This window comes from Falco naumanni, chromosome 8, assembly GCF_017639655.2.
Source record: "Falco naumanni isolate bFalNau1 chromosome 8, bFalNau1.pat, whole genome shotgun sequence".
Taxonomy (NCBI): domain Eukaryota; kingdom Metazoa; phylum Chordata; class Aves; order Falconiformes; family Falconidae; genus Falco; species Falco naumanni.
Genome location: NC_054061.1, coordinates 38326166 through 38342456, shown reverse-complemented (window position 1 = coordinate 38342456; position 16291 = coordinate 38326166). Strand labels below are relative to the sequence as shown.

Sequence of the window (16291 nt, the reverse complement as noted above, 5' to 3'; positions counted from 1 at the left end):
TACATGTCACTTTTTTCCCCGAATTGTGTGTCTTTTATGCCACTTAGCTGTTGTTCATGTGGCATCACACTCCATTTGATTGGTTCTGGTGTGGCGCCCACACGCTGCTCATCATCGATGAGATGTTTTTTCTCATTGTTCTGTCCAACTCTCTTATCTCTCTATGAATACAGAGTTTCTTTGCCTCCCTTGGCCTTGCATAGGTCCTTCACACCTGCAGCTTGTTACAGCTTCGGCCTGCTATTGCAACAGTTACTTGGTCTGGATTGCTCATAATATGTCCGTTGTCTTCCAGCCACTCCACACATTAAGATATACATTAAAGATACAGGGACACTCAAAGCTCATTCAGTTTGTATGCCCAAGTTTTGCATCAGCCTTACTACACTACAGGATAAACATAAGCTCTTTACTGCAGCTTCTCCAAAAGGCAAGAAAAGATCCCAGTTGCAATACAAGACTGGGAGGGGAAAAAATGAACAAACATCTGCAATGAGTGAATGTTCCCCAACTACAGGGAAAGAAAAATGGTTTATTTTCTCTCTACTTAAGTGAAATTGATGGTATACTTAGTGAGTGAGAATGGGCAGAAAACAGAAAAGACAGAACAGATTATGTCAGTAGATATCACAAGTCTAATCCCTAGCTCTGATCCAACTGCTATACGACCTTGGGCTAGTCACTTGGTTCATGTTGCTTAGTCTCCCAAGCTTAACTTATCTTGTGTGTAAACACCTTTGGGAGAGGACTCTTACTGCATAATTGTACAGGTCTGGCACAGTATCCTAATTAAAAAAAATTATACGTATAAATAGAAAGCTGGCAGCAGAGACCTGTTTCAAAGCTAGTATGCCTATATCTCAGAAATGAGATATATTTCAACTTCATAATGCATCTTCCTGAAACCTTGCAATATTGGTCAGGCTCTTAGTCTTGGGTTCAAATAACAAACCAGTTAATCTCCATCTCACCAGATCCATCAGTGCTGCCACACTATATAGTTACCTATTAATTATTCAATAACTGGCATTTTGCATATTTTCTGTGTTTAAATACACTTACTTCTTCCTAGCACTGTGTGAATGACCCATATAAACTGTAAAGGAAACACTGTGCACAAGCTCTGCCAAACGGTATAAAGCAAACAAGCTGAAAAAGGAGGTGTTTTTTTTCCAAGTCCAAAATAACAATAGATGTGATTTGAAACAATAGCTGGTAAAACATTTACACCCACCATTTTACATACACATGTGCATAACTCCTCTCATGCCTAGGGCTTAAGAAATATATCTAAGTCTCATTGTGCTGCAGACACATCCCTGACATAGAATGGAAAGCTGCACACAATCACAGCATCCTTAATCAGGTTCTTCAACTTCAATACCATTAAGTGTCAAAACGTAAATAGCAATTACTTCTATTTCTGTACATCGTGAATTTTACTTCTGTAACATATGTGTTCAATACGGTGAAGCTAGAGTTGCTGTGGGAACCACAGTTCTAGATGTATGGCTTCTACACACATAAAATCCCTACCATAATTATTTTGGATGTTGTTTTATCTTTTATTTTCTTAGCTTTAAGGAAAAAACATGCAGCTGCACCTAACTTGCTGCCAAAATCCACTAAAGCATACGATTTTATGAACTTACTGATTTGTAGGCCACAATCCTTATAGACAAATTAGAACCAATAGTGAGCTGGCAAGGCCAAGCCATAGGTCTTCTTTCCATTTTCTTAAACATTGAAAGACGCTCCAGGCTCTCACTAAGTGAAGGAATCAGGAGAACAGAAATGAACTCTGATGAACTGTAATAAAATATTACAGACAATACACTCTCTTTTCAAGGAGATGCAGGACTCCAATTGTTTCAGTTTAGACTGCATAAAGCATTAGAAAATAAACTGTATGAATAATCTTGTCGTTAACTATTGTCAGAAAAAGAGAATGAAAAAAAAGAAGTGATACAGTAGATTATTCCCATCTTGAGCCTTTAAGATGGTGTGACATTAGGACTTAAAGACGGTATGCCTTGTGATGAAACTACACAATTGCTTATTAAGCATTTTACATTTATCTGTGCTCACCCAATTAGGGCATGTAGTTAGTGGAACAACCCAAATTAGAAAAGACTATCTAAGTGGTAAAATGTTTTATGTAGTGGAGGTGAAGAAATGAAGAATCCAGTTTCAATTAACAGGATTTTTTGTTTGTGTGGTAATTAATTTTGACACTTTAATACAGTACTAATGAACTCATTATTTTCAGGGCATTCTGTTAGAGTGAAACAAGTTACTTTGAGTATTCCTAGCTTAAATAGCATATATACAAGCTCATAAACCAAACCAACAAAAAAAAAAAGTAACTGTAATGATTTTATACTAAAAAGTGTTAATTGCGTACCTTTATATAATGGAGTCCAAAAATCAAAACTTTACAGTAGAAGTAATTTATAATGCATTATTGTGAAATCAAATAGACTTGCACCCCAGAACAGCTTTCAGCTAATACAAACTGCATCAGCTATTTTGTTGTAAAATTCCAATGCAGAGAAAGCACTCAAAATTATTTTTTATTGCATGATAAAGCAAAGATAAAACAGTGCTGACCTCGCATTTTTCACATGATGATAAAACCCAAAATCTAACTCTCTTGATTAACGCACTTGTCTGGCAGATATTAAGATCAACTCCTAAAAACATTAGTACAGAATTCAACTTGGTATTCTATTTCTGAAGTTTCTTAGTATAAGCGGGGGGTGGTGGGTGTTAATTCTAACAGAAGCACAATGAAAGGAGAAAAACACTGGGATTTCTATAGTAAGAAAAGCATTGCATTTCCTTTTTAAATTTTTTTTCCAGAAGGAAGAGAGGAAAAATTATTTTTCTGGGCAACAGAGACACCGATATAGGATTTTGAAAAAGAACTTGTTATTACAGCATTAATAGTACTGCAACATATACATTTAAGGATGAATGTGAAAGTCAAATACATAAGTGTCAAATGCCCAAAAATGCCATTCAAGCTCAACTTAACTCTACCCATTAATTTCTTATATTTATAGAAGAAAAGCGCTCACTTATCAAAGAAGACTCAGCCAATAAAAACCTACTAAATACACATTTCAACTTGTATTTTAAAAACAAGTCTCTTTGCTTTCCAATCCCTTCCCCCAAAACTCAGAGACTGCAGAAGCACCTCCTGTCCAATAGTCAAAATATCAAACCCTACAAAATATAACAACTTACACTCTCTGTTTTCCTATATTCATTATTCCTGCTGGTAAAAATATCTGAACTCTTGTGAAAATAAAGTCGTTCCAGGAAAGTATCTGTGTTGGTAAATTATCATGACAGATTTGCAAGGCTAACTTCTTAAAGCTTGATAAGCAACTTAATTGCATCTAAAACCTCACATATTCTTAAATAACTTAAAAAAATAAAGCTTTAATCTACTAGCCAAATGCCTATTTACCCAAAGATTTTGGATTTCCCCTGAAAGCATGCCACAACATCTTATATAGCAGCAAGAACATGTGACAAAAAAAAAAAAATATAAAGAAGGGGCCAAGCCACATAGTAGCTTTATGCTTATGGATTATCCTAAAGGTTAAATGGGCACAAAAAGATACTGCTTTTGTGTGCAGTCTTTTGATGCAATGACAAAGCCTGCTTTTCTCCTGAGACTCAGACTGCTCTGTTGACTAGTCTGGAACACACACACAGTGATACATGTTTCCTCACTAACCCATTCTAATGCTCAATTAACAGTTTAACTGGACGCTGAGGTGCAAAGCACAGCAGTTGGGTGGAGTGAGGAAAGGAAACCCCACAAATAAAATTATGAATAATAGCATATTTTCAGGTGCCACCCTCAGCTAAAAATTACACTTGATAACCACATTACAACTATGGTCTACTAAGCTTCCTGAAAAACACAGTCTAAAAGATCACACTTCCTAACTGTAGAATACAACTACTACAACAGTAACATTAGACTTCTATAAGGCGTATAGATGCATTTTGCTTGTTCTCCAACTGAGACAACACCTATGTGGAAAAGTCTTGGATATCTCATTAGCTACAGTTTTTCAGACACACACATACATTTTCATTCTTCATTTTTCACTTTCACTTTCTTTTTCATTTTCATTTTTCACATCATTTCACATGACGTGAAAAAACATCTTTCATTTCTTCCATTAGGAATGCTGCTAAAAAGTAAACTGATTGGCATAATGGTACGGTAGTCTGTGATTAAAGAGCAGGATTCAACAAACATTACTGAAAACATTTGAGGGAGTTTGATAAGCTAGTAAGCTAAAACAAGTCTGCGATCAAGGAACAGACTACCATTAAACGCAGATGTTCTACCTGCACTATGTCACAAATTCCAACTGTTCGAAAGCATGCTTTTCAAATCTCATTTATAGAAACATTCCCTCCAAAATCCAGTACTAAAGATGGAAAAAATCTGATTTTTTCTTTAAATACAGATATAGAAAATTCATTTTCCACTGAATTTTGTAAGTTTTTTACCTATTCAAAAGCCGCTGAAGAAGCTGTTTGAAAGGGATTGAGTGTACAGTAAGTAGAATTCACTGACTTCAGTGAAACTGGAAACCACGTGACTGATTACTTATTCATTTTATCTTTCAGGAAAGAGATCAGAAAGTAAATTTACAGTATGATAAAGAGGAATAGCCAAGTTTACCTGAAAGTATAAATTTCTTCCAGCCCTCCTTCTTGGTCCAAAGTATGCATAAGTTTCCTCACCACATCAATGCCTTCCTTCTGTTGCTTAGTTAAAGCCTTTCTTGGGAAAGAATTTCTGTGCACATGAGAACGTACATAGGCACTTGTATCTCCACCTCCATCAACATCCGCTGGAAATGGGAGACTAAGAACACAAGCAGAAGCAGTTAGTTTGACTTTCTTCTTAATTAAAATAACCAACCAAGAACAAAACAAAAATTTTATCATAATCATTGTTTTCTATCTAGTTGCAGTCTGAAGAGCCACATGGTTTGCAAAACACATGAAGCAGTGTTTCAGTCTACTTAGTATTGGTAATATCTTGACCAGAGTGCTGCACCAGTTCTGAGCATCATACGCAAAGAAAGATACCCACATAACAAGAAGGCATTGGAACACTGATTAGAAAAGAAGATCTGTGAAAAAAGATTGAACAAAATAAAGCCTGTAGAAAAGGGAGTCAGAGGGCAAGACAGTCTTAAATATAAAAGGCTGTTGCAGATAGGAAGGGAACAATCAGTTCTTTATATTCATAGAATCACAAAATCACTTAGGTTGGAAAAGATCTCCAAGATCGTAAAGTCCAACCATTAACCCAGGACTGCCAAGTCCATCACTAAACCACACGAGTAAGCTCCACATCTACGTGTTTTCTAAACACCTCCAGGGACTGATTTCACCACCTCCCTGGGCAGCCTGTTCCAATCTTTGACCACCCTTTCAGTGAACAAGTTGCTCCTAACATCCAATTCTAAGGCTCCCCTGGTGTAAATTAAGGCCATTTCCTCTTGTCCTATCACTTGTTACTTGGGAGAAGAGACCTACCCCCACCTCACAACCTCCTTTCAGGTAGCTGGGAAGAGCAATAATGTTCCGTCTGAGTCTCCTCCTCTCCACTTGTCATAAGACTTGTGCTCCAGACCCTTCATCAGCTTCATTGCCCTTCTCTGGACACACTCCAGCACCTCAATGTCTTCCTTGTAGTGAAGCACTCAAAATTGAACACAGGATTCAAGGTGCAGCCTCACCAGTGCCAAGTACAGGGGAACCATCACTCCCCTTGTCCTGCTGGCCACACTGTTTCAGATACTAACCAGGATGCTGTTGGTCTTCTTGGCCACCTGGGCACACTGCTGGCTCATGTTCAGCTGGCTGTCGACCAGCACCCCCAGGTCCTTTTCTACCTGGCTGCTTTCTTCCCCAAGCCTGTAGCTTTGTGTGGGGTTGTCGTAACCCAAGTGCAGGACCCGGCACTTCTCCTTGTTGAACTTCATACAGTTGGTCTCAGCCCATCGATGCAGCCTGTCCCGATCCCTCTGCAAAGCCTTCCTATCCTCAAGCAGACCAACACTTCCTCCCAACTTGATGTCATCTGCAAACTTACTGAGGGTGCACCCAATCCCCTTGTCCAGATCGTTGATAAAGACAGTAAACAGAACTGACCCCAACACTGAGCCCTGGGCAGCACCACCTGTGACCAGCCACCAGCAGGATGTAACTCCATTCCCCACCACTCTTTGGGCTTGGCCGTCCAGCCAGCTTTTTACTCAGCGTAGAGTACACCCGTCCAAGCCACGAGCAGCCAGTTTCTCCAGGAGAATGCTGAGGGAGACAGTGACAAAGGCTTTACATTTACAGCCTGCACTCAAATTGCATCATGGAGTCAGGTCAGATATTCAAAAACCTGATAAAGGCATTTCAAACCATAAATTTTAAAACCAACTGCCTGAGGAGACAGAACAGTCTCCATCACTTGGAAGTCTTTATAAAAAGATTAGAAAAACACCACTCAGCAATGACATACATACAACTGACCCAGTCTGAAGTAAAGGATTGCTCTAAATGACTTGTTAAAGGCCAGTCCAGGCCTGTGATGCTGTTTCAGCTCCAAATGCCAGCAAATGGGACTCTGTCTGCAGTGGGGCTATTAGGTAGCTCTGGAATAAATGTTACTCTGAGATTTTAATAGCTTACAACACTAGGTGAATTTCTGACTGAAGATGACACATTTTCCTGCACTTCAAGAATCAGATTTAAAAATTTAGCCAGGGGTTATAGATAAAATGATTTTGCTGCTCTTCAAAATGTAACAGAGTTAACTAAATATAATAACCACAGAAAAGAGCGATGTGTAAGATCCTCTACCCTGTGCCCTGGACAACGCCTGCAGATTTTTCAAATCTGTCATTTGATCCGATTTTGAATGAACCACATGATACCTTTTACCACATTTCCACAAAGCAGAAGAATTTTACCATTGTATTAGGTTTTTGAAAAGCAGCCTACAGATCTCTACTTTAGTTTCACCTCATTAGTCCTCACTAAACTTATCTGTGGAGCAACACATCATTAGCAGTTAACAATACGCACAACAATGTCACACACAGCAGAATTAAAGAACAAACTTCAGCAAAGTGTTTGATGCCTTTATAGGAAGCAGCATCCACTGATATATAGAGAAACTGTATTTTAAAGCCATTATGACAGCAAAAAGCTTCAAACCTCTGATACATAAGTGACATTACTTTCATTACACAGTGTTTAGACTCCTGTGACGAGAACTGTATAATACCCAAAGCCACACAGTGTTCAGCATTTGCTCGACACTTGATAACAGGGAGGAAAACCAACTATCTGCCACAAGTTATAATCTAATCAATAAACAGGGCATAAGAGATGGAAGCAAGGGTTATAACAAAAGCACAAGGTTTAGCAAGAAATTATTTTTTTAAACCAGTATCCTGAGTATTTTACATTTATATGTGTATTTCTCAAAGCATCATTTGCTTGCATGGCTGTGAGACAAGGTGTAAATCTGCAACTAATGCTGTAACAGCAACATTTCCCTAGTGCTTCTATCAGCCACTGGGCCTTTCCTTTGTTTTGTCACAAAGAAAACGTAAAGATTTATCAGAAAACTCACACAGAACTGCAATGTTAAATCCTTGTGGGAGCATCTGTGCTAGTCTGCAGAGCAAACTACAGGTATGGAGACAAGGTAGCATGGGCTAAATATCAGGTCTCTGAAAGACATACTCTGGCTGGCAAGATGCACTCAGGTTCATGGTGTTGTGTTTCCCCTGCCTCCAGTGCCAACAATTGCTCAACTAAGCTAAAAGGGGGCACGTCAAGGCATGTTGCAAGCTTACCTTCTTTTGCTGTGCAGACAGAACCTGAGAGTAGTCTGACATTTTTACGTTCAGCCTCTCCCAAGCACAGGCAACAAATGTGTGGAGAATCAGGCCACGATTTTCAGTCATGCTTTCCTACCTAACCCCTCCGGTATCTTGCGGATGGGTCTGCAAATGGTTGCAATGAATTTTTCAAGTTCACAACATTGCACCTCACAGAATGTTGAATCTAGGTGAAAGTTAATATTTAAATGGTCAGAAGTAAAACTGTGGCTTTAAATTTCTCCTGTGACATTATTTGTGATAAACAGCAAACATAAACATTCACACAAAGTTTTGCTCTTATATAAAACTCCTACAAGAAGGCCTACAGCTTATGTTACCATCACGTGCAACAATTAATACAGATCTCAGCACCGCCATTGATTCTTCAAATCAATGCCTATACCTATACCAAGACAGCCAAGGGATTTCTGTCATAAGCTTAAGACATTGCTTCCATTTTCCACTTAAATTTTCTAAGCCCATCACTGTGAATATAATCCTCCTCTTCAGACTTGCTTTTCTACTAACACCAGAATCAGGCTATAAACATCTGCAACACTGCCTCATTATTTTCTCCCAGTAACTCCCTTACCTAAAAGTATGTAGGCTGTTGCTGTGACAAAACCACTACTTCTGAGGCTATATCTGCTTCTATCACTCTTTTGTCTCCCATTTTAGACTTATGGCTAAGCTGAACTGGAGTAGCAGCCAGCATCTTAACATGTATTTGCACATCACTTAATCAAGGGGACTTGGCTCATAACTGGAATTGATGGTATATGTAATTGATAGAAGTACTTATAAAAATCATATTACATACTGGTACACCTCTATGAAACCAATACATGAACAGATCACCAGCTCCTTCATGATCATTATTAAGAAATAATAACAATGTCCCTTTAAAAAAAATGCATAGTGTACAACAGCCACTTCCATACTTACAAAAACTGAAGTGAAATTCCTGTTTTCTTCAAGTTAGCAATGATAATTTCCAGCTGATCCTCACTGACAGGACTACTAAGGTCTGTAAACAGTTCAATGTGTCTCTTCTCGTATTTCTTGCCTCTTAAAATACAAAAAGAACATTCACATATATCAGGAATATTATCTATAAGGCCTTTTCCTAATTCTTTCCTTAGAAAACTAAAGCTTTACCAAAGTAATATACTTGTAAAAAAACCCAAGCAAACAAACCTACTTGGTAGTTATTCTATCATTGCTAAGTTTTTACTTTTATATGATTTCCCCCTACTCACTTCTGCCCCCTAAAATTGACGAGACTGGTCCTGTGACTGTATAACATCACTAACCAAACATACATGAATGGAATTCTGCCAATTGTCACCAATGTCAATAAAACGCTAATAAAATGTTAGGTAGTTTACTGATTATACTGGATATTTCCTTTGCAGCTGTGAGTCTGCTTTTGGGAAAATGGAAAATGTACTTTAAATTACTGTTGCTGGTGGGAGTTCCATTTTAGTAAACTAATTCATTGGATTCACTTGATAAGATGGACTTTAAAGCCTATTTAATACACTAAGAAGTAGTAACAGTAAACATTAGAAAGTTCTGCCAGATAAAGAACAAAATTCACTTAAACTGATATAGTTTTTATCTGGATATTCAAGCATAAGGGTGATTTTCTTGAATTTTTACCTGATAGTATTTTCTCAACTGAAGGTAAACTCTGTATCAAAGTGTTCAGTGCATACCAAAAATTTACCCACAAGACAACAAGAGCAGTTGCTTTTAGGTATTCAAGGTTATACTGCCATTAATCCAGTGATTTTAATTCAAAACTCAGTTTTAACTGTTAAATTGATACAACCTTCCACACCAACTGGACTTTATTAATAAAAATATAAATTACATCCCTAAGTCTTGTCTTCTGCATTCACAGTTAGATTGCATAATCTCTTTAACAACATGTTCAATCTCCATTTCCCCAGACCATCAGTTCACTGAGTGTCAGAAAGTCACATTTCCAGTCTAAGTACATTCATTGACAACTTTGTAACACTTGTGACAACATTTTCTTTCAGCTTAAACATGCAGTAAGAAAACACACTGTTTATCTCGCACAGCCTGCGTATTTACAAAGACCCACCTCATCTCTGACAGTCTTTGCTAGGCTGAACAAAGTCACCTTTCTGATTTTTTTTTCTTTTTGTAGTACAAAACACCATCACCCTTATAAATGTGGTAGCCCTTTTCTAGGCATGTTAGCATCTGAATTAACGTTTTTTTGAAAAGAGATCACAAATGCAACATTAAGTGAAGTATTCATGCTTCATATAGTGGCATTAATATTCTCACAAATCTACTGCAAAGTTCCCAGTTGCATCAGAAAGCTCTTAGATCATCTCAAGACACTAAATCTCTCCTGGGGATTCTTCAGGGACAGACTCCTGTAGTATGTTGTTTGTTCTTAATGTTTGGAGTGGGGTTTGAGGCTGTTATTTTTTTTTCTAAATCAGATCAGCTCCAAAGTGCAAGGTCAGAATTCTGTAAAAGGCTTTAGGTTACATACTCACATTGTCTCCTTCTGAAGTAAGTCCATACACACAATAATTGCATCCAGAACTAAGCAAGTTTAAGAAAAATCTCAATACGAAAAATCACAGAACATGAATCATGTCACAAAAGTTTTTCCTATGAAATAATCTTCTGTTTTCACCTCCTACCGAGCACTGACAAATATGCATTTTAGTTAACAAGCAAAATTTATTGAGACAAGAACTCTTCAAATATCTACTGTGCAAGAGGTTCCTATATAACTTGTCTGTTTTGTGATCTTGTCTCTTCCCCATTTATCTGATTGAACAGTAAAAAGACTGCTGCAGAGCCCAATCTTTTAACTGTCAGTGAGGAGGCTCAAGTCCAATGAAACAGCAATCTAATATTTACAAATTACTTTGCATCCACACAAAAAATTTAGTTGTACTTTCAATGGGTACTATTTTCCCATGCAAGTTTTCCTCCAAAATATCTGCATCAGACAATTTCTTGATAAGTTTCTTCCTCAGCACAATTTTCATTGGGAACATATTTTTATCACTGCACACAAACCTGCCTACCCATGAAAGGAACATGACTGCTTCTGCTAAGGTACAGCTGACTGGCTGCACACTTCTCCGAAACAGCTCTGACAGTGAATCGAGCTCACAGCAATCATTTTACGGCCAGAAAGAGGGAACAAAACACAGGAAGTTGAACGGTATGTAAATGAAACACACAGAGGGACACTATATAGATCATCTTCTTTTAAAACTCTTCACTTTATGCACCTAAAACCAGAACACATTCAAACATAAACAATATTCAAACCAGCAAGTGACATTTGGCAATGTTACAAATACTTTATATAGCAATCAGTCTGATAAACTTCTATTCTTCTCTCTGGCTTCTGGTACTTCTGCTGACATATTTCATAAATAATACTTTTATTTGCTGAAAAAGCATAAACCAAGTTCTGTGGCACTATTTTTAAAAAACACATGCCTTGAGGCCTAAAATTATATTATTGCTATCTTTTGTTCTCTTTAATTAACAGAACACTTTGTAAAAGTAATGATTCCCTAAGGCCAAGACTCCATCTTCTAGCCTAAAAGAATGTCAAAAAGCAGCTAATCTGCTCTTGAACAAACTTACAACCACAAATTAGCTGAACTATGGTAGTAGTTAAAACCTCAGAGGCAAATCTGAGTCCATTTCACAACACTAACTTCCTGTCACCTACGCAGCTGAATCAGTTCAAAAAGCGCTCTACTACGAAAGGATACAGTCTGCTTGTTCAGAGCCTGGCTTAATCACATCTTGAATGTCCTCCAGCAGATCAAAATCTGGTAGCATTAGTGACCTATGTACAGTAATGTTTTGGTATTGATCCCCACTGGCAAGGTTATTCCTAGTACCATCAGTGCCAAACAGAACTACAGCAACCTCATCTTTACTCTCAGCAAAAACCTGGAAATAGAGAAAATACAAGACAGGAATAAAAACACAGGTAGATTTACACACAGCTATGTTAGGACACTCCAGCTAGCTGAACTAATTAAGAAACAATGTCAGATACAGTGGATTTACTTTTTCTTTCTTCTTCAGTGCTATCCTACCAAAATGTAATCTTAGAGAGTTTACTAATTTAGATATAATTAAACTAACAGATTGACATGAGGATATCTGGGATAAAACAAGTAAAATTGGCCGACTCAGTCCTTGAAATGAGTCTTCAGTGTGGTAAATTTTAAGGGTGTTGAAACACTTTAGAGAAAGAGAGTACCTGTTTTCCCCTTTTCTACTGCCCCGAAGACTACCACACCTCATCCACAAAAGCACAGCTGAAACAAAAAGCACTGTTACTCCTGCATAAAAACAGAATAATTCTTACTCATTTCTCATTTAATTGAATTACTAGTAAATGAGGAAAATAGGTCACAGATGTTATTGCTTCCTCTCCTTTTTTAACTTTTTTTTTTATCACACATACCTGTCGCTGCACAAACTTCATCATAATCTTCTTAGCTTGTTCAAGTGAAGACTCCTCACCAGGGGCAGAACTGCTCATTGTAAAGCCTACATCCAGGCACAGCACTATGGCCACCTGGAAAGGAAAGACAATACTGAGTAAGAATGCAAAAGGGCCATACTTAAAAGGGTACATAAAAAAACCCTAGAAATCAAACTACATCAATTTCTTTCGTAATAACTGTTAATATGAGACAATGGTGGAGGACAGAACCAGTATTACTGCACTCAACCGAGAGTCATTTAATCCTGTACCACGCACAGTCAAAAATACAAAAGATCCTGTATTACACAATAATCTGTTAATACAGGCAATTTCTGTACAACCCCGTGAACATATTTGAGATCCAAGGGCTCTTCTACACTAGGAAATAGAACAAAGGTAGCTTGGCTAACAATTACAAGCACAACACAATACAGTATATCTGCACAACACGAGGTGGAGATACAAGCTTCCTCCCTAAACTCTACAGCTACATCCAGACCTCACAGTCGCTCATAATAGCTGTAGAGATCACTCTTTGGTCTAACCTAAGAACGGCAAGAATGACAACATTCCTATAGCCTCCAGGGAGAGCCAGAACATTTATGCTACTGGAGGTATCTGCAGTGAGCACCAGCGTCTGCAGCACACAGCTAAGCTCTTAATGCCCTAGAAGGATGAACTCTGATTTCAATTTAGGGGCTTAAATCCCACAAGCTAGCATATAAGTTTGCATTTCTGATCATCGCTTTAACTGATCTATATATAACACTGCCCAAGTCTTCCCCTTAACTGATTTATAAATGAGTACATGAACAAAACAAATTAAAAGAAGCAATTTTCTCTTGTTCAGCTCTTGCTAAGTTCCTCTCAAGTTCTTCCAGAGACTCTACTTACCTTGATTAACCTAAGCAATTTTATCATCCAGCCAAATAAAGCTGTATGGAAATTCAGCAAAATTATGCCATGCATCTCCAAGAACACTAACAAAAGGCCAGCTCAAATCTGTTGTCATTTATTAAAGCAAGGTTCTTTAAATGTAGATCAAAATCTTGCCAAGTGGACTGCCAGTAGCTTGAATTATTTGCCAGAACACAGGAAAGTTAGGTATTACACAGGCTGGAGCCAAGTCTCCTTGTTTTAAAATCCAAAATACACTCAATTCTGCAATGAAACTGCCGAAAGGATGTGGGCAATAAATGAGAAGATTGTCAAGCAGCACAAGATGCAGTTTACTTTTGCAAGGCAAAAGGGATGAACAGAAAGAAAAGGCATTGGTCTAAGCTCTCTTGTATACAGCTATGCAAATAACTCAAGTTATTTTATAACTTATTTATATACACCTTCTTAAACATCAACAAAAAGAACCTGATTCTTTTTGTCATCCAAATAGATAATTCCTAATATCAAGTCTTTAAGAACAGCTTACCCAGATTAGCTCTCTGATGTTGTGTGTTAGCAGTGATCAAACTATTTTCTTACCCTCCTCCTTCTCCCAGAATATACTGTGTACCTCCCCCACCATTTTAACAAGCACTGGTTTAACTCCCTGCATCCTCCCAAGACAAGGCAAGAGGAAGAAGGCTGAGCAACAGGGCTCCACAAGACATTCAGCAGGTTATACTCAGTCTCCACACTTTGTTCCTTACTTTGCCTTTATTAGTGGCTACCCTGGGAGCCAGGAATTAATACCTCTGAGTCACCTAAGTCTGTGAAATCCTTGAGTAGAACAGAGTCAGTAACTGAAACTGCACTAGGTTCTCAGAAGAGCCTTGTTACTGTTCACCTGCCAGCCTAAGGATTTACTCTACCAGCATCAGCAGCTGCAGACCCTCAGCTTGTTGCTGTTCTGCCTCAAGACACACAACAGCTCGCAGCTGAACTAATCCTGTTGTCCAAACCAGGTAAAACTGCTCTTCACAGCTAGCAAGATGACTGCAAAAAACCCAAACAAGTGCAGAACTGAAAACCTGCTGTTCTGCTTCAGAAAAAATAATCAAGTGCCAAGTGCTAACATGCTCTTCTGGAAGACAGCAAACTCCAAGCCCAGTATCTATTCAGGTACGCAGAATCCTCTTTCAGGAAGAGGGCAGGTCTCTCTTTTGGTAATCCTCCTCTATATGTCTCTTCATCTGTTAGTAACCTCTGTGCATCTCACCTCTGAGCATCCAGTACTACAATCTTCAGGCACAGTACACTAAGCAATGCTTTTAAGATGCTCAGCATGTGATTGTAAGAGAACACTGTCACACCTGAGCTAACATCAATCTGCACTGCTCAAGTACTGATAAGGGTGAAAACTGAATGAACCTGCCTTTATCTCTAACCTCTCAGTGCTGAAGCTCGTTATAACAGAACTAAGAAAGATACTGCTGCAGCACAGACAAAACCTGTGTTTGACAGACACTAAACTACCCTGTATCAGAAGAGACCTTAACACAGCTTCACCAACAGGATTCCTTAAACATACCAGATGAGCAAACTGCATTTTTAACAGGGCAAAACCATTGCTACTGCAAAAGCACCAGTAATTACTACTGCGGTAGCTGCCCTGTGCTCAAAACCGGAGACACCGGTACTGAAGGCGCTTTAAGCCAGACAGCTTTGCACCCGCAGCAGCTCAGAGTCGATCGGTTTCACAGGCGGGTTTTGCAGCCGTGACTGCTGTGCCGTTTGCTGCTAACACCGAAGTCGGGTCACAGAAGGGATGGCAAGACGGCCGCTTCGGCCCCACGCCGCCGGCGGTACCGACAAGCCGCCTTAGGGGGGCAAAGCCGCTTCCCTCAGGCGAGGATGAGCGGACCGGCCACGTTTGGCACAGAGAGGCCCCACCGGAGCAGCCCCGGGGCGCCGCCATAAGCCCCCGCAGCCAGCGCGGCGCTAACACCCCGCACAAGCGGCCGCCCAGGGCCGAAGGCTGAGCGGCTCCCGCGTTACAGGCGGGCAGCGGCGGCCCCGGCCCCCAAGGGGGCCCTGCTGTCACGGCCCCCCCCGGGGCCCAGCCAGGCCCAAGCGGGCAGCAAAGCCTCCTGCGCGGCGCCCCCGCCCCTGCGGCACGCTGCCGCCACAGCGGGCCGGGGCCAGCCGGAGGACGAGGCGCGTGGGGAGGGGGTGCCCAAAGCTTTCGGGACGCTGGAAGACCCCCGCTCCCCTCACCTTGCCACCACGCGCCATCTCGCTCGTTCCGGGACGCGGTGCGCCGCGCTCAGCACTCCGGCCGGCACCGCCCCCTGTCCGATCCCAGTCCCCCCGGGAACACGGCAGCGCCGCTTCGCGTTCCGCGGTGGGGGCAGCACCGCCCCGCGGCGGCGCGGGCGGGACGAGGCGAAGGGCAGGTGAGGTGCGGAGGGGTTGAGACGGCTGGGCACGGCCCCACAGCGTCTCCCCCCACAGCGTCTCCGCGGCGGGGCACCATGAGGGCACACGGCCTCGAGTCAGCCCGGGGCCGGCCGCGGAGAGCGCTGGGCTGGCTGTGGCCCGGCTGGGTGAGGGGGAAGGGAGATGTGGCATAGCCCCCTCATCTTTCTCTGCAGGCCGTACCCCCAGCCGCTCTCTGAGTGCCACATCTCATGGGCACGACGGTACCTGCGATTTTGGCCGTAGTGTGTGCGCAGTGTGTGGGCAACGGCAAGCCTGGTTTGGGTGGGCTGGGGTCCCTGAGGAGAGGCAGCAGCAGGGCGAGTCTCGGGGGCCGGAGCGGCCATCCTGCCCTCTCCCACCACCGGGACCTCCTGACTTGCCCTGTCCGTCGCCCCCCCACGGGGCCCATCGCCCGCCCCGGGCCCTCCAGCCTCTTCCTCACAACGCCCGGGGGTCCCGCTCGGGCTGCTGAGGGAGCAGCCAT

At 40.9% G+C, this 16291-nt stretch overlaps 1 protein-coding gene across 1 annotated transcript in view; it reads right to left on the bottom strand.

The window, feature by feature from the left end:
• XRCC5 (X-ray repair cross complementing 5) overlaps positions 1-15691 on the bottom strand; it is a 53863-nt gene extending 38172 nt beyond the window's left edge. Inside the window, exons 1-7 of the mRNA XM_040605206.1 lie at positions 15604-15691; positions 12427-12540; positions 11720-11903; positions 10472-10520; positions 8877-8999; positions 4715-4900; positions 1653-1767 (exon numbers count right to left, since the gene is read on the bottom strand). Of these exons, the coding sequence (XP_040461140.1) occupies positions 1653-1767; positions 4715-4900; positions 8877-8999; positions 10472-10520; positions 11720-11903; positions 12427-12540; positions 15604-15621 (789 nt within the window). The 5' untranslated portion in view covers positions 15622-15691. The remainder of the gene's footprint in view (positions 1-1652; positions 1768-4714; positions 4901-8876; positions 9000-10471; positions 10521-11719; positions 11904-12426; positions 12541-15603) is intronic.
• Between the last annotated feature and the right edge of the window lie 600 nt (positions 15692-16291).